The sequence below is a fragment of the Gallus gallus genome, chromosome 3 (genome assembly GCF_016699485.2).
Source record: "Gallus gallus isolate bGalGal1 chromosome 3, bGalGal1.mat.broiler.GRCg7b, whole genome shotgun sequence".
NCBI classification, from domain to species: Eukaryota; Metazoa; Chordata; class Aves; order Galliformes; family Phasianidae; genus Gallus; species Gallus gallus.
In genome coordinates, this window is record NC_052534.1 from 77,620,692 (window position 1) to 77,643,534 (window position 22,843).

At 42.5% G+C, this 22,843-nt stretch overlaps 2 protein-coding genes across 14 annotated transcripts in view; one reads left to right on the top strand and one right to left on the bottom strand.

The window, feature by feature from the left end:
• Positions 1-5: 5 nt before the first annotated feature.
• Positions 6-10,416, top strand: PGM3 (phosphoglucomutase 3). Of its 3 annotated transcripts, none has more exons than XM_046939068.1 (13): positions 6-297; positions 1,439-1,644; positions 2,287-2,471; positions 2,974-3,041; positions 3,355-3,488; positions 3,659-3,854; positions 4,982-5,139; positions 5,918-6,001; positions 6,803-6,901; positions 7,225-7,341; positions 7,980-8,102; positions 8,720-8,893; positions 9,091-10,416. In XM_046939068.1, exons 2-13 carry the CDS (start codon positions 1,441-1,443, stop codon positions 9,175-9,177), a joined length of 1,629 nt encoding a protein of 542 aa, XP_046795024.1. In that variant the 5' UTR covers positions 6-297; positions 1,439-1,440; the 3' UTR covers positions 9,178-10,416. The 3 variants fall into 3 exon arrangements, with proteins under 3 accessions (XP_046795024.1, XP_046795023.1, XP_419862.6); XM_046939067.1 differs by lacking the exon at positions 6-297 and adding an exon at positions 569-731; XM_419862.8 differs by lacking the exon at positions 6-297 and adding an exon at positions 569-629.
• Positions 10,407-22,843, bottom strand: part of DOPEY2 (dopey family member 2) — a 61,773-nt gene continuing 49,336 nt past the window's right edge. For 7 of the 11 annotated variants that reach the window (XM_046939063.1, XM_015284720.4, XM_015284718.4 and 4 more), the window contains 12 exons: positions 22,461-22,605; positions 22,119-22,198; positions 21,455-21,564; positions 21,198-21,347; positions 20,781-20,842; positions 20,200-20,352; positions 18,892-19,028; positions 17,655-17,710; positions 16,596-16,760; positions 14,979-15,108; positions 13,084-13,143; positions 10,407-11,011 (listed from right to left, as the gene is read on the bottom strand). In XM_046939063.1, coding sequence (XP_046795019.1) covers positions 10,706-11,011; positions 13,084-13,143; positions 14,979-15,108; positions 16,596-16,760; positions 17,655-17,710; positions 18,892-19,028; positions 20,200-20,352; positions 20,781-20,842; positions 21,198-21,347; positions 21,455-21,564; positions 22,119-22,198; positions 22,461-22,605 — 1,554 coding nt within the window. In that variant the 3' untranslated portion in view covers positions 10,407-10,705. Of the gene's footprint in view, positions 11,012-13,083; positions 13,144-14,978; positions 15,109-16,595; positions 16,761-17,654; positions 17,711-18,891; positions 19,029-20,199; positions 20,353-20,780; positions 20,843-21,197; positions 21,348-21,454; positions 21,565-22,118; positions 22,199-22,460; positions 22,606-22,843 lie in introns of those variants that run through there. The other 4 variants (XM_046939065.1, XM_046939066.1, XM_046939064.1 and 1 more) reach the window with 2 other exon arrangements.

Here is a 22,843-nt window from a genome sequence, read left to right on the forward strand (position 1 = left end):
GCCGTGCCGGACCTCAGCGGCGTCGCTGCTGTTAAAGGGAAATCTGCCTTGTTCCAGAAGGCGGCCAGCAGCTCCGGGTTTCCCTCTGCTTTCTGCAGCCTGGTGGGGCGTTATGGAAACCCGGTCAGACACAGGGAACCGCTGAGCAGCTGTCTGAAACGACAGCGCTGCTTCGGTTTGATGCTGTACGTTTCCATTTCGTGTCCGCGCGCATCAGCGTGCTGCCTGACACGCGTCACGCCTTCATTTGTACGGCCTAAACGGGCACCATCAGCTCAACGAGGAGATACCGTACAGGTATTAACACGGCATTTCCGCTTGAAGGGGCTGATCCCATCCACCCTCGGTGCTGGAGCATTGGGTTTTTCCATCGGAACGGGGGAGGGCAGAGCTCAGCAGCCGCGTAGCACCCTACCAACGTGACGGACGTTCTCGCACCGCCGCCGCCGCCGGCCCCGCCCTCTGCCTTACGGCCCCACACTGCGGGCTGATCCGACTGCCGCGTGGCGGCTGCTTGCCCCGCCCGCCGCGCTGCCATTGGATGGTTCCTGGGAAGGGGCGTGGCCTCGCCGGACCCGGAAGGAGAGCGCGGAGGTGGCGGGTGGGCAGCCGGGCGGGGCGGGCTGCAGGTAGGGCTGCGTTCTCTCGTAGCGCGGCGGGAGTGTGGCGGTGCGCAGGAGGCGGTCGGAGACCGGTTTGCGGCGGGCGGCAGGCTGGTTGTGGTCTGAACGGTGAATGAATGGAGTTGTGTGGCTGTGTGAAGCGTGTGACTAGCATTAGTTCTTTACGGGAGCGTCGTTGGAAGCCCCGGAGGGGACTCGAGTGATAACCCGAGATCTGCTCACCCAGATCGCTTCGTCTGTTTGTGATTTAGTCGAGCTGTGTTGAGCTGATGTTGTGCTGGGAACGTAGAGGTGCCGGTTGTGGTCTTCTCTACAGCCCCACACAGGGGTGCATGGGGTACAAGCAGAGCTATAGAAGCAGAGAATGGCTTAGATTGGAAGGGACCCCAGAGATCATTGAGCTGCACCCCCAGCCATGGGCAGGGCTGCCCCAAACCAGCTCAGCTGCTCAGGGTCCATCCAACCTGGCCTTGAATGCCTCTAGGGATGGGGCACCCTCAGCTCTCTGGGCAGCTGTGCCAGCGCCTCACTGCCCTCTGAGTAAAGAACTTCCTCCTAACATATAGCCTACATCTCCACTCTTAGTTTGAAGCCGTTCTCCCTTGTCCTATCACTATTAGACTGTTTAAGAAGTCAGACCCCGCCTGGTTATAAGCTCCCTTCAAGTACTATAAGGCCACAGTGAGGTCTCCAGCACTGTGTTGGCCCCACTTGGAGATATCTATAGGATTCAAGCTGAAATGAAGTGTAAGACCTGAAACAAATGTTAATGACTCGGCTTCTCTTACGAGCGTTTGTGTTGCTTCTTTCTCCAGAAATGGATTTTGAAGAGCTTAAAAGATACTCGGCTTTGCATCCCAAACCCGCTGGACTTACCCTTCAGTATGGCACCGCTGGGTTTCGCAGCAAGGCTCAGCAGCTTGAGCACGTCATGTTCCGCATGGGCCTGCTGGCAGCGCTCAGGTCCAGGGCCATGGGAGCTACTATTGGTGTCATGGTTACAGCCTCTCACAATCCTGAAGTAAGAGCAGCCTTTTGTTTGAAGCAAAAATAGATGCGGCCTGGTGGAATCAAAGCTCATCGTAATAACGGGAACAAGAAGTTTCCATGGGCTGCACCCTGCAGGCACCTCCATCTACTTAAGAGTTGTGTTTATAGTGTTCCATTATAATGTGAACTCTGGCACGTTGAGAGTTACCTTTCACGTACATAGCGTGGTTGTTTTCTCTCATGTGGAAAGGTCAGTGCTGTAATGTAGGATGTTTGTAAGATGGGCAAGGCTAGGAGTGCCCGTGAGAAGAGATGAGCCTTTGAAATCTGCTAGTAAAAAAAACGAAGCAGTTTACAAATCAAACACTTTAGACTTCTTCTGCTGTGGAGCATTCTCTGGTCTTCGCGTTTCCCCTTAGGTCATTTTAATGTCACATGAACTCCATGCCAAGGTTATAATGGGGCGGGGTGGCGGTGGGGAAATAAATGACTTAATACACTGCTTACTTTAGTTATTTGGGCTTGCTGGAGGCTGAAATAAATAGCTAATCTATGGCTTCCTAAAAACATCCCATGTTTACAGAAGTAGTGTGGTTAAACCTTACCTCGACTGCCTTCAATTTTAAGTTTCCCACTGTTAAGCTGAGTGTGTTTTGTTCTCTTTCCTTCTAAGGAAGATAATGGTGTGAAGTTGATTGATCCTCTCGGTGAAATGCTGCACCCATCCTGGGAAGAATATGCCACACAGCTAGCAAATGCAGAGGACCAAGAGTTACAGGAAATAGTAACTGAGATCTGCCAAAAGGCAGCAGTGAACCAGCGAAAAGATGCTTCAGTTTTTATTGGTAGAGACACCAGGTAATTAGAAAACACTGTTAGATGTGTGCTGCTTTTACACAGGTGGCAGCAGTTTGCTCACGAGTGCTGCTGAATGCTTAGCTCTCTACAGCCAGATTTGCTACCTATGCCTAGTCTGCTACTTGGTAAAGTCACTTAAGACTGTAGCAGTCCACAGCTGTTTTCTAATGTTGTTCCACTATGAGCTTCTGTGACGATTATGAGAGCTTCCTAGTGCTTCTGATCTGGATGTCCTATTGTTCTTTTTTGTGAGCACCGTGTCCCATCCAGGTATGACACAGAAGTTCATCAGATGTTCACTCATCTTCACAGCTCTTCAGGGTAGTGGCTTTCAGGCTTCTTTATTGTTGACCCCTTCAGTTGGGAAAGGCGTGGATTTCTTCATGTTGAATCAAAGCCTGCTGGCAGGAAACATGCTTTTCATAGTCATCTTCCCCATGCTCTTCCTTTCCACACCCACGTATGAAGGTTTTCTGTAAAGGCTGTGCTTTTTATTTTCCAGACCAAGCAGCAAGGAACTTTCACAGGCAGTAATAGATGGTATCTCCGTTCTGGGCGGTCAGTACCACGGTACGTCGAGCTTTTGCTATTCTAGTTTGGTATCAAGTTGTTTTTGTAAATGTGACTGTGCTACACAGCCCTAAAGCAGTAGCCCGGGTTCAATTTCCATTTGTCCGCAACACTCTTCTTTTGGAAGAGTTGGGTTGCTTTGTGGTAAAGGGGTTCATATCTTCTTAACAGAGCTTAATTTTCTTTATGTGTTTCCTGTGCCGCCTTTGTCTGTGTTCTGTAGAATAGCAGATATACTTTCTATAGTATACTTTGAAGGAGAAGTCTATTTAGTGTTCTGTTTCTTACTATTGAAGCCTTTGTTTTATGTTAGATTATGGTCTGGTGACCACACCACAGCTGCATTACATGGTGTGCTGCCAAAACACCCAGGGGCAGTATGGGAAACCAACGCTGGAAGGTTATTACCAAAAGTTATCCAAAGCTTTTACGGAGCTGATAAAAAAGGTGAATATTGGTAATTGTCTTCTTCCTGCAAATGTACAAAGTGGGTGTCTTTTGCTGTTATTTTGTTTGGGTCTGAAGTTTCGAATTCAGCACGTCTATAGGTGGGGTGGCAGAGCCTGTGGTTTCACTCAGGTGTGAGTTCACTTTGCCCTTTCTTTCTGTGTGCAAAGTCTCTCAGCTCTGGCGAGGCTCAGAGGCAACTGAAGATTGATTGTGCCAATGGCATAGGAGCTCTGAAACTGGCAGAGATGGAGACCTACTTTCCAAAGGAGGTGCAAGTTCAGGTATATAATGATGGAACGAAGGAGAAGCTCAATTACTTATGTGGTGCAGATTTTGTAAAGGTTCATCAGAAGCCACCTAAAGGTATGTGATCAGTCATTTTATGTCCTTTTGCATCCTCTCTAGATCTAAATGTGCAGGGTGTAGCAGTGGTGTATCAGCCTCAGATGAGCTGAGTTTCCTTGTTTCTTACTAAGTAAGTGATTGCAAGACTGGTTGTGCTTGTGTGATGGAAAGAGAATCCTAGGACAGGTATTGGTGCAATCTTAAGTTATTATTCTAAATTGTTTGGTGGACTACAGCATGTTTCAGCACATCGGAGGCACGTTTGACAATCTAACATGAATGTTAAGCTGGTGGAGCCCAAGGATCAGCTTTGTTTTACCTCCCTTTACATTCACAAGAGGTATTTACTTTGTGGCCTAGCGTTACAAATCCTTTTCCGTGTTCCCGAGGAAGAATGTAATTAACACTTTGGTGCCAGCAAACTGACAGCTTGACATACACCACAGAGGTAATTATTTCAGCCAAATCCCTGCAGGGTGCTTAAAAAAAACAAAACTCCAAACTGGGAGAACAGACTGGGTTGAATATTAGATTATTTGAGGCTAAACTGAGCTGTCTGTAAAACAACTGCCTTCTGACTGAGACTGTCAGCCAAACCTGAACGTCAAGGTATGGTGGCATTTCCTCTTTGTCGTGCTGCTTGCAGGGACAAGTTTTGGGGTATAGTGTCCTATGCTCTGAAGGATAGAAGGCATCAGCAGCATGAGCTGGTTTCCTTGTCCACCTGTGTGCTAAACTGTGTCCCTCCAGGAGGGGGATAGAGGATGCGGTGTCCTTTGGGGCTCTGCCAAGTTCCCAAAGATCTCCAAATGAGCGTAGGAATGGCCAGCTGCTGTTTCTGACATACAAACTCCAAGGTTAACGGCAAGGTCAGCATCTTGAACAGAAGAAAGATTTGCACTGATAAAAGGGCAGTTTTTTTTCTGAGGCATTGCTCTGTCAGGTGATGATTGCTTCCCAGCTAATTCGATCTTGGCATTAAGCCTAGAAACGTTTCGAGGCAGGAACTCCTTATTTGTTTTATACGCTGTATACACTTAGCAAATGCAGTGTTGGTTTGGAGCACGTTTCGTGTGTCTGCACAGAGCTAATTTTGTTTCTTTATTCCTATCTCTAACTCGCATTTCTAACTCTGTGTGCATTAGGGCTAGACATGAAGCCTAACGAGAGCTGCTGCTCATTTGATGGTGATGCAGATAGAATTGTTTATTACTACAAGGACACAGCTGGCCATTTTCACCTAATCGATGGAGATAAAATAGCAACTTTAATTAGTATCTTCCTTAAAGAACTTCTTGCCAAGGTAACTTTGATGTGTCAAATGAATGAATTTTAAACTTACAGTTCTTAGTGAGAGAGAATTTTCCTGTCTATGTGCTCAGTGTACTGATATTCCGTTCCTTCATTTTTTTATCTTTCTTGAATTCTGGGGGGGTTCAATCCTTCCCCCACTGTTTCTCTGAAACCTTATGAAGTTGAGCACGAGAACGTGTGACAGTTGCAGGGTTTGCTTGTTGTCATTCCCAAACCAGTACCTGCAGCAAAGCATTCTCCCCCTACAGGGAAGAGAGAGATAAAGCTTTTCTTTTTCAAACGTTCCATTGGACCTGGTGCTGATGATAGTTAGCCTAGATGAGTTACCCTGGTTTTCTTCTCTTTGACACCAGCTCATTTCTTGCATTGTGGCAGACATGCCAGCCAGCAAGGAGAACTTGTGCTTGCCACCTTCCAGCCTTCGCTTGCTTTGCACCAGAAGCTTTCAATTTATTGCTCGTGGTCATGGCCCCATGTAATTCCATGTGTCTGGCCAGTGTGCTGAGCTGGCTGAATGTGAACAGTGGTTTGAAAGCCTAAGAACAGCTGCTTCAAGCCAGCCACAACACCCGTGGTACGCAAAGGCTCAGTGAAATTCATGCTGTCTTACATGTGTCCATATTCTCTGATCTCTGATGCTCAGGAATTTTAAGTGTCTGCAGGAGAGCATAGATTTAGTCCTGTACAATTTTTCTGGTTATCCAGCTGTCCAGCCTTCTGTACGTGCCCATTGCACAGTAAAGTGCTTTGCTTCTTGGTTTGCTTAGATGGGACAGACTTTAAAGATGGCAGTGGTACAAACAGCGTACGCCAATGGGAGTTCAACGCGCTACCTGGAGGAGACGGTGAAGGTATTCTTGACTTTATATCCGGTAGTATTCTGCAAATGTTGTTTACTGTTTTTACTAAGTACTACTATATGATTCCTAGGAAGGCTTAAACTGTGCTAAAATCAACAGCTGACGACTGTTTCAAAACCTACAGCAGTTACTAAACTATTGGTGGCAAAGGAGATTGAAGAGAGAATATCTGGGAAATTCAACTTTTACTAGTTGAAATCAAGTTTGGCAAAAGTTAAGCAAAATCCTTTGTTACTCCTGGAATAACATGAGGAATTTATGGCTTTGCAACCAAGTGAGCAGGAAAGGGCTCCTTGATACTTAGACACTGATTCTTTCATTTTTATCTAGCAACTGCCTCACTGTTGTTCAATAGGAATATGGGGCTTATGTTGGCAAAAACTGAGTTAGGTCATTTAAAGTTTGGATAGAAATCTGTTATGTTCCCTGAAATAATAACATGAATTAGGATGCACAGATATTTTGAAATCAATCATAGGATTCTAGAATGGTTTGCGTTGGAAGGGACCTTTAAGATCATGTAGTTCCAACCCCCTGCTATAGGCAGGGACACCTCCCTCTAGACCAGGTTGCTCACAGCCCCATCCAGCCTGGCCTTGAATACTTCCAGGGAGGGGGTATCCACAGCCTCCTGGGCAACCTGTTCCACTGTCTCACCACCTTCATAGTAAATAATTTCTTCCTGATATCTAGTCTAAATCTACCCTCTTCCAGTTTAAAGCCATTTCCCCCCCAAATGCCATCAGGAGACGGTAACACAGTTCACGTTCTCTGTGTGCCCTTGGGTTGTAGGTTCCCGTTCACTGTGTCAAAACGGGAGTGAAACACTTGCATCACAAGGCCCAGGAGTTTGATGTTGGAATCTATTTTGAGGCAAATGGACACGGCACAGTAAGTATGAGCATGTCATATGTAATATCTGCAGCCAACACATAAAATCTAAGTTAAAATTAGCCTTTGAGGGAAATCTTTTCATTGTCTGCTTACATCTGTAAACAAGACTTTTCTTCTCTCATATATTGAGAACAGGCTTGTTTCTTCCTTTATGATAGCACTGCCACCATCTCTTCTGTTTTGTGTGGGGAATGGGAATTAATGGAGGCAAACCTTAATGATTATTATCTAGGCTTAAGGGGTGAAAAGCTTTTTTCCCTTATATCCCAGTTCTTGATGTGGACTGATCTTGACAAAAGTTCTCATCTCTTTTATTCTAGGTACTCTTCAGTAAGGCTGCTGAAAACACAATCAGACAACTGGCAAAAGAGGAGAAAGATGTTGCAAAAAGAGAAGCAGCGAAGGTGCTTGAGAACATGATTGACCTGATTAACCAGGTAAAAGCCAAGAGAAACAAATCACTGTGCTGACGGGCATGGAGCTAAGCCTGTTTTTAGGACTGTTCAGGCTCCTGCCAGGGACTGCTGAAGCAGGAAGTGGTGTGCCATGATGGAAGGGCAGTAGTAGTCATCGGAGATGTGACAGCTTCTCAGGAATGGACGTAGGATACTTTTGCTTCTGCATTCAGAATCAAGAGGAAACAGAATGATAGGGAATGGAGTGAGAGCATGTGACTTGTTCCTGACTCAATAACAATTTTTCATCTGATGTTTTTCACTGATGTTTGCAGTATGAGAGGATGGGGATGTTCCAGTGCCCCTGGCAATCCCTGTCTTAGCATACAGATCATTTGTCCAGGAGCAGGGCCAAGTCACATTTCACAGGCCAGCTTCAAGCATTCTGACCCCTGAACAATGGTGAGGTGCCAGTCCTCATTAGGAAAGGTGAGGGCTAGCACTTGCCCTGGGCAAGTCAAAACTAAAAAAAACCCTAAAAAACAACAACTATCCAGACCAAGGCAAGTCAGTTGGCCGCGTGGTGATTTTCTTCAGGTGGGAGCTTACTGATCAAAGCATGCCTTCATTTCTTTGCTGGTGAGTTCTCTAAGACTTCCCTTTCTCCGCTCTGTTAACAGACAGTTGGTGATGCCATCTCAGACATGTTGGTTATCGAAGCAATCCTGGCTCTGAAAGGTCTGACTCTGCAGCAGTGGGATGCCCTCTACAATGACTTTCCAAGTCGGCTGCTCAAAGTTCAGGTTAGTTGCACTTCACGCTGGCTCATGTCACAGCAGTGTCTTTCTTTGTAAAATTTATACTTGCATTTCACTTTTGCCTCTGGTTGGAAATTGGAACATTAGTGTGAGAGAGACAGGCTTAAGTCTTGCTCTGCTGTAAGTCAGATTTTAACTCTGATTTAAAATATTCAAGTTCTTTCTCCTTCCTTTTCCAGTATCTGAAGAGCTTGAGCAAAACTCCCAGCTGATAACACTGTCTTACACTTAAGAACATAGTAAGAGAGCTTTGGACTTTAACATTAACCAAAGAGAAGAGGTTACACGTTCTGATCTACTGAGAAAAGCTCCAGCATTAGCTGAGAAGCTAAACAAGGAGGCATGTTCAGAACTAACCCTTTTTTCCAAACCAGAAGCTGAGTCCTATCAGGACTTGGTTACCACATACTGAGCAGCAGCTGAACAGGGGTTCCTAATGATCCCAAAGCCTTTGAGTCAGTAGGCAGCTCTCAAAGTGAGCTCTTATTCTGATATTGAAGCAAACCAAAACCTAAAGTTCCGTCTTAACAGTGACCTGTTTCGTTCTGCTCCCACCGTAGTGCTACGGCATGGAAATAAATTGTCTGTTTCTGATGTTGAAGGTTGCAGACAGACAAGTTATTGACACAACAGATGCCGAAAGACGTGCTGTTACACCCCCAGGACTACAAGAGAAAATCGATGCTCTGGTAAAGAAGTACAAGCTGTCGCGAGCGTTCGTCCGTCCATCAGGAACAGAAGATATTGTGAGGGTCTATGCTGAAGCAGACACGCAGGTCAGAGTTTAGACTGTGTGTTCTGCAGTGTTTTGCTCGGCAGTGGGTGCTAGACATTTAGTCAAATGCAATAGGTACTAAATTTGGGGGAGGAAAACAGTATTTGCGTGAAAACTTTGGTTGTAGTGATGCACATTTACTCTAAACTTCTAATACTGACAAAGAGATAACTAACTAACTTCTACACTATCCCACAGGAGAACGCTGATGCCCTTGCACATGAAGTAAGCCTGGCTGTTTACCACCTTGCTGGTGGAAAAGGAGCACCGCCCCAACCTATTTAACAACTGAAGTTCACAGCTGGACTTATTTTTTTAATGCTACTTTCTTTACTCTGTACTAGTGTGGATGTACCGAAACCTTCTTGATTGTAGCAAGGATTAATCAGAGCTTAGCAGAATACTACTTCACTTATTTCTTACCTTGGTTGGCAGCTTACCTCTTAATGAGATGTTCTTGCTGCAGTGTGCTCTCCTCCTCTCCAAGTCTGACTAACTACTGAAGCTGAATGGATTTAAAGGTGGCAGGTGCCTTGGATGCCATTTCTTAGCAGCCACTGGCCTGTTTGGGGCCAAAGGAGAGCTACATCTCCAGTCTTCTAAGGCTAAGGAGCCATCTTTTGTACTGGCAGCAGTCTGGTTACCAGCTTTTCCCAGACAGCATGCAGGGAAGATGAGCTCCACAGCCTGGGGCAGAGTGAAGACTCCAGAGAGCCTTCCCAGAGCAGAGGCTCCCTTCAACTGTAGCGCCTTGCTGCTACCAGGCAGCCAAAAACCTTTAACAGAGACAGCAGCCCATCTCCTTCAGCCAGTCATGCCAAGCAGATATTTCTGTACTCTAATGTGAGCTGATTACAAATGTGTAAGAAAACTACAGCTTTCAGCAGCTGTTAATTAAAAGGGATGCCTCCAGCTTTCATTGATTACGAGGACTCTAGCTGGGTAACTGTTAATTTCATATTTTACCGTTACTGTGATCAAATACCTTTCTACCCCCCACCTCCCAGCTTATAGTCACGTTACTCCCCCATCAGTGCAGCCACAGCTGGGGCACAGCCCTGCTGCATGCACATCTCTCTCCTGCACACCCACAGCAACTGAACCTCTCTCAAGCAGGCAGTGTTGGGGAGCAGCAGGCCCTGGGCCTGAGAGTTGGTTCAGCTCAAGGCAGGGACACTGACATGACAAGAGAGCACTTGCAAATAATACAACATATTATTGCAGAAATATCTTAATTAGATTTTCTATGAAACTAAGAGATGAACAGATATTAACACTCGATCGTTTTTAAGGTGGACTTCTGTGACCCCTTCCACTCCCCCCATTGGGGTGAAGGGGCTGAGCTGAGGGGGAGTAACACTTGATATGCACACATATCACTCATCCACGTATTGCGGTTCAGGGAACTACCTCTATAAAGGGTATAAACTCCTGGCGTGGCATTTTTGTATTGTGAAATAAGCACAAGTGCCAATGGATTCCCCAAACCCTAAGACAAATAAACTGGAAGCAAATTGAAAAAAATGTGCACTTTGTATTTTTTGGGGTGTTTTTTTTTTCTTTTTTGAAGACAGAACTCAAGACAACAGAAAGTGTACTGTAAGTAGTAGGCACCATAATCAATATGAGCCGCCAATAATTACACTTGATTCAGGCCACATCCAGAACTCTTATTTACAAATATGTAACTTAAATACAACATTAATTATTTCATTACATACAAAGTAAGAAAAGAATAATATACACCTGGGAAAGATACAGTATTTCATTTGAATACGTACATTACACATAAGCGGAACAGTACCGGTTTGGTTCACGTTTTTATGACACCTTCCAGAAAATCCTTCTCAACCATTTCTTCTATCTTTTGCCTCGCTTTGCTGGAGAATGTCTTGAGGTTCTCCATTTTTATGTCCTTACTTGGAAAGCAGTTGGGGTAAAGGACAGGGCTCCCTGAGTGTCCAGCGCATCTGCTTGTGACTTTGCTGTTAAAAACTTGGCTGAGTACGTTAAAGAAAGGCAAAAGCTGCTCAATGCTGCGAACGGTGTAGATGGTTAGAAGCAGGTGACCTGGTTCCCAACTTAGTGTTTTCCCTGAGCTGTCCTCTTCTGGGTTTTTCTGTAAGTACAGAGAAATAGGAAATAATGCAGGACGAAACAGAAGTAGTATAGCTAAACATAGAAGATGTGTCAATACGTTATTTTTCCATATTAAAAAGAAAAAAAAGTAAATTGCCCAAGGCACAAAACACACCAGGGTGCAGCTTTTGAAGCAGATCTGTTCCTCCCTGCCATCATGTGTAGCAGCAGTGCTAGCTGCAAAGGAACAGCTGACACCCATGTGAAAGCAGTGCTGGATGCTCAGCCCAGGGCACCCCAGAGCTGCGTGCCCCCGTCCTGCTGTGTGAGGCCACAGCCCAGTGGGTGCCCTGAACACAGCTTGAGCTCCTGCAAAGCTGTGGGAGTTGTAGCTGCTGGGAGAAGTTGTGCACTAGCTGCTCTCTAAAGCAGGCTGCCTTCTGGTGGCAGCCCTCACACTGTGCCCTACTGCTAGCATTAGGGACAACAAAGTCCTGAGGAAGGTAAGATAAAACCAAAGGATTTTCAATTTGAAGGCAGAATTCTGGGTTTTCAGAAGAGCGTAAGCAACGCTGTTTTAAATACCAGCAATAACAGGTCCAGAGGCTCGGAGCAGACACCACCACTTCACACAGGGAACCAGATCACTGCTTGCTATGTGATCTCAGGAGACTTTGTTTACACAGCTTCCTCCTCACGGGGAGGATCTCAAGGGTGAGGACATGAACTCCAGCAGAGCAGGCAGCAGTCACACGCCCACTGCTCACAGGCACCAGCAGTGGCCCTTTAGGGTTGCCTTAAATATCTGCACACTGAAACACCTCAGCACTGACATGCAGCTGCTTATGTGGCCATCTTCACTCATTTCTTTTTTTAACTCACAAAAACCTCAACACATTAAAACCTGTGCAACAAGGTAATATCAACTCAAGAAACAACTTGTTTGGACAACTATGGACAAACCAGTACAAAAGACCAACTGCCATGAAAGCAGCCTTCCACAAGGCAGTCTTTTTCATTCCCTGAGGCAGGAGAAAAGCAGCAGAGGGCACACATCAGTGAGGGCCCATCCCAGTCAGCCTCTGAGCAGCTCCTTGCTGCCCACACAGGCAGTGCCTCGAAGTGGGGACTCAGGGCACCACCAGCTGCACGGCCACATGGGCAAGCCCTGCTTCTCCTGAGCTGACTCAGTAACTGAATGACAGGAGAGCAGAGTGCAAGGAAAGGACTACCGATCGCACAGCCATTGAGCAAAACATTTCTTCAAGAAACAGCATTTCACAAATGCCATTTTTATCCTTTACATGAAAGCAAGGGCCTGCTCCAATTCAGGAGCCTATGACATCTGTTTTACAGATGAAACATGAACACAGGTAGTATTTCGATCTGGTTGTGTGGCTCCCTGCCTCCGGAGATGACTACTCCACCTATGCTATTTATTCTCTACAATAGTTCAAGAAAAGAAAGGAGACAAAATAGACCAGAGCAAAAGGAAGCCTCCTATTTTCACAAGAGATTTTAGCTTTAAGATTTCTCCTTCAGACCTTTCACAGTGGATTCACAGAAGGGAGACATTTCAGCACCGGTCTCTGCAGCACTCGGCACAACCCAGTGATGGCCGCAGCCCACCCCCAGCATGCAGCGAGCGGTAGTGCTACACAGCAGCCAACCAAATGGGTGCACGTGCAAATACTGCTGCTCCCTCCGAGCAGTAAAATACACTTTGCCCATGCCTCACAGCAGTACCTTTGCAAACACCACTGATTCCTCAGATACTCAGAGCAACGGTTAATTTGACAGAGATTGGATTAGGGATTGTGCTCCACACTTGCCCGTTGGCAGAAATAATGATTTCATTTTATAATGATTTGTGAAGATGACTCATTTTAGAACGAAAACTGTTAAATTCATGTAGGAAAACAAAAATAAATTTATGTGGTGTCCATAAAAATGAGGGCCCTTCGAGTTACTTCCCTTCAAAAACCCCTCAACCCTGAAGGGACTCATCTCTTTCAGTTCTTACTGGAAGTTAAGTGCTACCCTGGGCCTTGAGGTGATGGTAGTATTATGGCGAGCTTATTTCACAACTCAAGCATCAAAGGCCACCCTCACCTGATGCTTGGCCATCTCCAATCCCTCCAAAACCATCGTTTTAAAGTCCTCCTGTTTGTCCTGTGGAAGGAAAGAGGAGAACTTTCAGACTGCATTTCACATATCATACTAAGACTTTGCCATGAAGGCCGTGCAGTTGCTTGGTTGGGTGCTGTGTTTCAGCAGGAAAAAAAAAAGTAAAATTCACCTGCCCCAAAGAGCCCATCATCTGGAAACCAAAGACTCTGGGGCTCTGGGACACTACTAGACAGTGATAGTGAGTGTGAGTTTGTTCTTCTGTGCACTGCAGCAGTGCCAAAGGAAGGGTTTAAGCACATTTGTTGCAGACAGAGCCTGAGAATACTACACAAAGTGAACAGGAGCATTAGTCAGAGAGCTCCAAGAAAAAGCTGAAGTCAATTGAAACATTTTGCTCAGAAACTAGATTTTCTAAGAAAAATGCACAGCTATATGCAACAGAGTTCTCCTCCATGCAATGAAGAAGTGGTCTGGAAATCAGTATTCATCACCTCACCTTCATCTCATCTTCACAACCCCAGTTATGGCTCACACTGAGCAACTACCACCACAACTGGCAGGCTGTGGCAATCTCAGGAAGTCTTCTGCATTCTGTATGCATGCCGCAGAAGTCCTGACTTCAAGCGTTTATCTCAACATACAGTACTTACCAGTATGTATATGTCACATATCACACGTATTTCCTAATTTGTGCAGAGAGATTATTTGGAATGTGAGAGCCTTCTAACAGGTACAGCATGGTAGATTGAACATGAGAGTTAGAGGAACTTGATTAAATGAGTTAGAGCTCATTATTCATTTTTACAGGTGAGAGGAAGAGAGTTTTATTGTCCAAAGACAATAAAATGAGAATGTGGACGTGCTTCAAGTAGTTTCTTTACCCCTACGACATGAGCTTTGCTAGCTAAGTTTGGACCTGCTTGCAACTAAGTTATCCCTAAACTCTCTATTTAGCCACTTGCGTTATCAGTAATTGTTTATTTGCTCAGAGAAAACATTTAACAGACTGTAAACACAGTAAGCTACCCTTGCTACAGCCCTCACCATGCCATCCCAATGCAGGGATCCCTAAGAATGAAACTTCAAAGCTTCCTCCCAGGTGTCTTTGAGCTTCATCCTCACTTCCCAGGCCCACACATGAACCCATCCCACTTGAGAGCCTTTCTGGGGGGTTGTGTCCTCACAGCAGGAGCAGCAAGGTATCTGACAGCAAAGCTCTGTCCCTGTGGCCGCAGACAGGAGCTTCCCTGGACAGAGTATGGTCAGTTTCCAACGGCTGACCAGGCCTCTGCCACAGCCAAACTTGGGTTTTGAAGTACCTCATGTGCCAATAATGACAGCTGCAATTCTGCTCTCACTCCAGAAGTTACGCAGCTAAGATTCCCTCCAGAACCACTTCCATTGCTCTATGCCTTCTTCCATTCATGGTAACTACTCTGAGGAAAAACTCATTCAGCCCTAATTCTGCACTGCTTCAATACTGTTCTGTCACTTTTAGAAATGCAAAGGTTTCCTAGGTACTTAAACATGATTATTATAAACAAAAAAGCTTTACTGTTTTAAAAGGTAATTATCCTTCTACTTAAATATATGAGTGGCTATCTAAAAATGACTGATGTTTATATTAGACTTTTAATTGGGAAACTCTGGGCTATAACTTGAGTAGAAAGTAAAATGTGTTTCAAAGCCACTCACCATAGTGACTCTTTTTAAATACCTATTTACCGCTTTTGCCTGATGCTGGCCTGAGACTACTCTAATGAGAATCTCCCATGCTGTGTATACTCCTTTCTATTCAGCATCATCACAAAACAGTGCTGCAAGTTTCTGTACTTGCAAGTTTTCAATCAAGGCAGAACCGGATGGCAGTGGCATACCTTTGCTTTTTTTCGCAGCAGTTTTGCTAGGCGCACCACATAAGGTTTGAATTCCCTCTGATGCGTTCCCTGTCTTCGTACCTCCAGGCCTGAATCATCTGATGCCTCTGGAATAAAAGCCCAGCGATACCTGCCATGAGATAACACAAGCAGAGGTTATCCTTACCGAACACACAGGCTCTTCAGCTACATCTAAGAACATGAGATGCTGAGAAAATCTAGTGAAATATCAAAGAAAGAGGAACAAAAGCCAAAACTCAGTATTTGACAAGAGAGAACAGCAAAATCACATTCTGAAAAGTAGAAATGTGGCCAGGAAAGGTGGAGTTATCTTATTCTATTAGGGTTTCTTTAAGTATTTAATGATGCCAAAACTGAGGCAGTGAAGCTAAAAGTACTTATATTCACGTCTTTGTTGTGTCTAAGGGAACCAAAAGGAATTGTGAATTACAGAATACGTACGTTACATAAAACACATTTGTGATACTTACTATAACACATCAAACGTTCTCAGCACATTTGTGATACCATAATACATCAAATGTGCTCAATATACTGTGTCGATAACAGGAATTCATTTCTGTTATCTATTCATAGGCCAAAAGGATTAAAGGGACTATTCCCTCCTCTTTTGCTTACTGCACTGTAAAAACTGGCAGCTTGAATCTGTAAAGGAAATCGAAGTTTCTGCCCTGAAGGCTTCAGTCCCAGTCTGTGAAAACGTTATAAAAGACAGCTATCTGGCATGACTAGTGTCCCTCCAGAAATGTGCAGCAATGACCTTAATAACACAGTTTTGCCTAATGGTGGAGATTAGGATTGCATAGAAAGCTTGGAAAGAATTATGAACCAAAACCCCAGTAAATAATATAAGAAACTCTTAAGATTAGCTTTAGATTTAGAAATACTGTGCGGAATAACCAGACAGTGTGTGCACAAGTCCTTACACCATCTAGCACACACGAGAATTTTTTTCAACAACAGGACAACTTGAGCCATCCAAGTATCTGCAGAGCTGTGCCAGGGATAGTCACCACTGTGCCATGTATAGGAAGAGATGAGATGCTTTGTTTTGTCCTGGGCTTCCTCTTCTACAATCCCCAGCACTGTTTTGCATTCAGTTCTTCCAGCAGATAGGACTGCAGAGGCACTGAGAAAGCAGTTTGCACAATGAACACAGCTGCCCAGAAGCAACCCATGGGATCCCCTTAACGGGAGTGATTTCAGAGAAGTCATACTGAGATCATACCATCAGTCATCTGATCTGATGACTCACTCACTGAGACACATTGGGTGTATCTTAGCTTCTTGGACATTACCACAACTAAATACTGGAAGAGCAAAGTATTTGAATAAATTGCTATTACTGAGTAGCTCATCAGAGGCGTGAAGAATCTCCAGCCAGAGGCTAAATCAAACCAGCCTGAAATCATCTGCTGCATAGCACTATTTGCTCTGGGGACCACTCTGACACCGGGAAGGGATGGACTGCAGGCTACTTTGGACAAAGGCCAGAAATGGAAAGGAAATAAGAAAATGAAGGTTTTAAACAGCAGAATTTTACCAAGAGGCACAGTAAAACATCCAGAAACTCAGATGATTGCATCATCTACTCACATCTGAAATTGAGGAAGATTTTCAGATGGTAAAGCTAGAGCTAAATCCAGAAATTTGCAAGCAGACAAGTATAGATTCAGCCATCTCTGGCTATTGTAGGACGTAGAGAAACCATTGCCCCCTGTGTATGTTGTCTCCAGACCAGCAACAGATGGGCCAGAAGTCCTAAAATAAAGTACCACAGACAGGTGAGCTGATGTTGCCTCCCGCTCTATGGGACAATCCTTCTGTACTTGCCATTATAAACAATAAAAACTCTTTACTTCCCCAAATAATCCCAAATCCATAAATCAAAATAGAATATTGCATGGTTGTGCTATGGCTGGAGTTTTGTAAGAGTGTGTGTATGTAAATAAAAATTATATAAATATGTATATAAAAATACAAAAGTATATTATGCTGTATCTGATTCCTGTCAGTCATCAAAATTAAGAGGGAGCTTTAACTTGCTAGCCAAGTGATGTTATTTTATTTTACAGAATATTATTCAAAAGAATAAAGAGAAGCTAGGAAAAAAATAAAGAACAAGACTTGGGCAAATATCCCTCTTTTTTCTTTTAAGAAATCAATTTCTATTGCTAACATTGACTGAAAATGCATCATACTATGCAGAAGGCAGATGCAATAGAAATTAACAATAAAACAAGATAGAAACATCTAGTTCATCTTCGTGTCTAACACTAGAAGATGTTACCTTTTTATTAAAGAAAAATAACAACTTTGCAATCTTATTCTAAATATATGTATGAAACAGAAAACTAAAATCATGCCATGCCTATTTTAATTGAAAAAGCAGTGTCATTTTAGCATGGAAGACACTGAGAACAAGCACACTTGTATTGTATAGCTTATCCTAGATGTTTATGAGCAAGTTGGGAACGGTAGCTTTGTTCATTTTACTCTGACTGTGTTCCTGGTACTGCAGTCAGACTGGAGTACTCTTCACATGTACTTTTCTTTTGGGCTTGGCAATTGTAAGACAACTATTCTAACAAATGACAGCCCATCAACATGCCAGGACACTTAACAAGCTAGAAAAATGGAAGTTTAGTAGTTTACCTGGAAATGTCTTCGTCTGCAGTGAGCTCCTGTTCCATCAGTAGAAACACTTGCACCTGAAGATCAAATGCTGTATTTTAATACAATTTTTTTTATAGACTGTTGCCAAGAAAAATGCTGTAGGGAGGGGTGAGTAATAAGCCTTAAAGCTCTGAACAACAGTCTCTCTATTTCCATTCTTGGATGACAAAATAAATCCCTGTACTACCAGTGGAAATTGGCACTGATAGGTATGTGGAAATTGAAACTCGTAGGTAGCCCAAGTAGCATAGAGACCTGACTCTTTTACAATCAGGCTTTCTTAGAAAGGGAGCCCAGCAGAGAGCAAGACCTAAAGGAAGTGAGAATAAAGAATCATATAAAAAAGCAGTCAAGCTCAGGTTTGAATGCCTGGAGATGACACAGTTCTGTCCAATGGAAGCAATTCCTTGACTGAGGCAGCTTGCATAAATACCAGGGTACAGCACAGAAACAAGAGAGCCACACTGCTCTCAGCTCTTAACAGTTCTAGCAGAGTAGAATGATATTTCTACTACTTACACTACTGACAAGCTTAAAATTAAATGCATGTACCTCTTCAAAATAAATAAATAAAAGCTCTTGATTTTTAAAATACTCCGTAGAGCTTTTCTGATCTATTGCTTAGATCTGTGGTTAACTAAGGACTAGGTTAGGTACCAACAGATGTCAGAAAAATCCCAGAAGTGATTCTGGTTGCCAATCTGTGTTAATGCCTTAGAAACTACTTCACCTACAGGTTCATGGACTGCAGGATGCACCAATGTTGGATATTGGACACACACATTTGGGTTTTGGCTTTGGGAACAGGAAGAGTTCTGAATGACCATTAACTGCCAACGCAGAATGGATTGTGACTCTTCCTTTGAGGGTTTTCTCAGCTTTATTGTTGGAGGAAAAGGGCGGAATGACCGTGGAAGTATCTACAAGGACTAGGAAAGGCGGAAAAGGCACATTTACTTAAGTAGAAATTGAAGCAGGAACCACAAAGATAATTACAAATTTAAGTCAGGAGACACCTGAACAGCTTCAGTAACATAAGCCAACGGGTGTTCTGTTAGGTTGGAGAAAATAGACTACAAAAATAAGTTTTTTGTTTGTGTCTAATTTGTACAGTTGCATGCATAATGTCTAAAGATTTTTTTTAATCATTATGGATACGGGTTTCATCTCCAGCTTGCACCAGTCTTCCAAATAACGTGTGCTAACTGCAACTCACCAGTTCAGTGATCATTGTAGGCCAAAGAGAAGTAAGGTGCTGAGGAGACATTCTTAAAAGCAATACTCTGAAAAACAGGAACACTTGGGAATGAAGGGTGGGCACCTGTGGCAAACGAAGACTTTCTACCAGCCTTTCTGAAACAAAAAGCCAAGAGAGCTCCCTCAGTTCAGAATAATAGAGTAACTCCAACTAGTATTTTCTTATTCTTGCATTTACTCTCACTTGCGTTGTTTTTTGTTGTTGTTTTTTTGTTTTGTTTTAAATATTTCTCATTACTTCTTTATATTGACAGAAGAAAGCTGTAGCAAAGAGCCACTTTCACCAGACAAGAAACCTCAGAGCAGCAGGGTATTTTTATTAAACTTCTCCATACAAATGCAATATTTCATCTGCTCATTTTACTCAGAGTTTCACTCGTTCCAAAAAGAGGAGTTAAGAGATTCCAAAAAAAGTAACAACAGCTCAAACAACTAAAATATATATTACTGAAAAAGCTGCATCATCACAGTATATGAAGAATTATGCAGGGATAATACACTGTTTAACCATAAGCACCATTGCGCATTCAATAGGGAGGCACTACTTAAAGAAATTTTTCAGTCAAGCCAATACATGCACTTTGCAGTTCAAAGCAGCAAAACCATTTGTATCTTGAATGTAATAAAGCAGCTACTGACAGACTGGCAAAAACAAATCACAACACAACTCCAAAGAATAAATCCTGGAACAAATGTAATCAGAAAGTTGATGTAACTGACTATCTGTATGGAGGAAGAGGTCAAGGTGCCTGCTCTGGTAGCACTAGCAGACAACAAATCAAGACGAAGACTCCATAATTATTTGCATTATCTTAGAAGAAAAACAACCATATTTCATTCCCAATCATGTAAAAAGGTAAGTTAAAGAAATATTCTTCAATGATAAATGGGATATATATACAGAGCAGCAAAAAAAAGAACCATAAAAGTCAAGAATTCAAAAACTCTTCAGGCTCAGCTTTTGTATTTAGCCCTAGCTGAACATTCGAGGTATAAGCACCTACCATGTCAAAGAGCACTTTTTGGGTGTCCAAGGATATTGATCAAGGTATAAAATGACAAATGAGTAAATAATCTGTTAGAGAACTGGTAATTGAAAGTCCACGTGCTCTGTAATCATGTAAGACTAAAAGTGTTCTGAGGAAAATCCATAGTAATTCCATACTCAGTATACACAGATATTCATACCAGGGAACAAATTTACCTGCTGTTGTCCTGTTATACAAATATCCAGAAGGACTCCATGAACTGCTACATTTTTACTGACCTTGTATATCTGGAAGGTATTTCTGGTATTGGTCTATCTCACTACTAAAGATTGCAAAAGCCAATCTCTTCAGGAGCATGGCACGCTGTTCCAGCTCTGCTTCTCTATTAGCAAACAGATTGAGAGAACTGCTCTGAGCCACAGCCACTCGTGCTGAAAGAGAAAATGAGTAACACAGGTTAACATTAAATTTCCCTTTCGTTTCACTTAAAGAAGTAAATAACTCTTACATTCACTGCATTAATGCAGCTCAAAAGTAGCCATTAAGAAGATGCATATTTTGCAATTTGCATTCTTAACAACAGTGATTTCAAATATATGTTTGAAAGAAAACTCAGAGGTATACACAGTGCAGCTGGGCTTGGCTGCTCACTTCAAAAGATCTTAAGTATGGATCACTAGAAACAAGTAGTTGAAAAAATAAAGAAACATATTGAATAATTCAAACAAAGTGGAATAAACACTGAACAAGAGTTTTCTTCAAAATACTTATTCCTCCTCCCCATCCCCATCCCCCCTTTTTTTCTTCCTCTACAGGTTTTCCTTGAAGAAAAGTCACTGCTACATCAATGAATGCTTACTCATCAAATCTCTGAATGTGGTTTTGTCGTGTGTCATCAAATTATCCATAATAGCTCTCCAGCTAAAACAGAAAGATTGCACACAAGTCAGAAAAGTGAGACATATTTACAGGAAGCTCTTGTCCTTTTAACTAATACCAGCTCCAAGATCTCTATAGTACCACTTACATTGTGCAGTTTGATCTGAAACTATAAATGCTTATCCCTTTTTCTTGCAAAAAATACTTTAAAAAAATCTTAAAATTGAAAAAAGAATAAGGAATACACATTAAGTAAATGAGTTTCATAATTTAAGTGGTAATCTACAACAGTACATTCCTCCATATTTTCTCTCAACACAAGGCTGTTGAAAATTTTTGGTCTGCATATATAGAACTTGTGGCAATCCTTGATATAGGCAGAAAAAAAAAGTCTTACTGGTTAACACATGAAGCATCCATCTGGAAGAAACTGGAATCCATGAAGAGATCAAATGCTTCCTTTTTCCATGCTCTCCTTGTATACTGATACCCACTAAGACTGCTTAATAACTGAACACAGGCTCGATAGCTGGATGCATTGTGAGCACTAAACAAAATAAGTCAACATGAAAGAATTGTAAGTTGTTGACAAACACTCATCAAATTTCTACTGGTTGTTGAGATCTATGTATATTGAATACATTGTAAAGATACCTGTGATTACGGAGGTAGGGAACAACATAGTGCATGATATTTACAAGCAAAGGAATAACCCTCTCCTTTTCATCACTGTAGAAAACCATATCCAAGAGATGAGCCAAAACCTGCAACAGGTGAGAAAGTTATGTTTTCGTGCATTCCGAAGCTACTTTTTATTTACTACTCAACAAGTTATACTAAAATGTCCCTCACTGAACATTCAAGTTTATGATAGAGCTGATCAAATTTCAGGTACTACACAAAATCCAAATTATAAATGTCCCTTATTTATTTATTTATTTATTTAACAAACGTTAAAACACAGAGGCATCAGCTCCTGGACAAACCATTCTACAGAACAACCTGTGAAAGAAAAATTTCATGAGTTACTCATGATTATCATGAGTAAATAACACACAGAAAAAAAACTCTATTAACACACGAAGTCTGCCACCACAACAGAAACTTGTACTATACATCTGAAAAGGCGCGCTCTACTTCACATTAATCTCACTGAATATTTATAATTGACTTCATTACAGAGTTTCGTTTATTGTTACCTGACAGGAACGAGAATCCATTTACATCAGTGTTTCTCACCAAAGCTCATTCCCCAAGCCTTTCACAGTAAAAAAGATTATTATAGGTCAGTATTTATTACACTTGAGGAGACACTTACCTCAGAAAGTAGGGTCAATGCATGGACACTATAAACTGATGGAGTTATGCTTGAAGTTTCCATTGCTGGAGACAACATATCTAAACAAAGATAACAGTAATATGAAGTCCACAGTTATTTTTCTTAAGCCATTATTCACCTTGCAAACATGTTCTAACAGATGTTTTGAAGGTATATAGATTTTACCAGATGCGCTGTGTAAGGCAATAAAGCTTCAACAATACTGAAGCATTTTTAATGTATTCAAGTATGGTAGAGCTGTCCTCTTAGTTCATTTTGATGTGATAATTAATATTTATTAAAAAGCTTTATTTAGGATAGAAATGATGAAAACAAAACTACCTTCAACATCTGACTCTAAGTTGTTTCCATCAACCATAATCTTGGGGGAAGCCTTGACCTCTAAGTTTCGTCTTAGCCAAGTAGTCTGTTCCAATGAAGAACCAGCAATGGCCCCAATAGCATCCACTATCTTGTGTGTTACATCCTGACAGAAAAACAAACAAAAAACCAATAATTAAGCCTTTAGGAACTTTGAGCAGATGTACTACTTTATGGTCCTGACAGATGTTTCTGTAGAAAATCTCTTAACTAATTAAGTAAAGAACTTCTTAAAAATCACTGCTGTTTAATATTATTCTGTTCATTCTGTGATGAAGAACATCACAGAAAATGAGACTCTTCAACAGTTTATGAACAGTACTAAGCAGAAGATACTAGAGATT

Bases quoted from the DNA above. Each gene is read 5' to 3' on its own strand.
- PGM3 (XM_046939068.1), top strand. From the start codon at position 1,441: ATGGATTTTGAAGAGCTTAAAAGATACTCGGCTTTGCATCCCAAACCC. The intron at 3,489-3,658 runs GTGAATATTGGT...CTGTGTGCAAAG, and splicing joins TTACGGAGCTGATAAAAAAG to TCTCTCAGCTCTGGCGAGGC. The intron at 6,902-7,224 runs GTAAGTATGAGC...CTTTTATTCTAG, and splicing joins AGGCAAATGGACACGGCACA to GTACTCTTCAGTAAGGCTGC.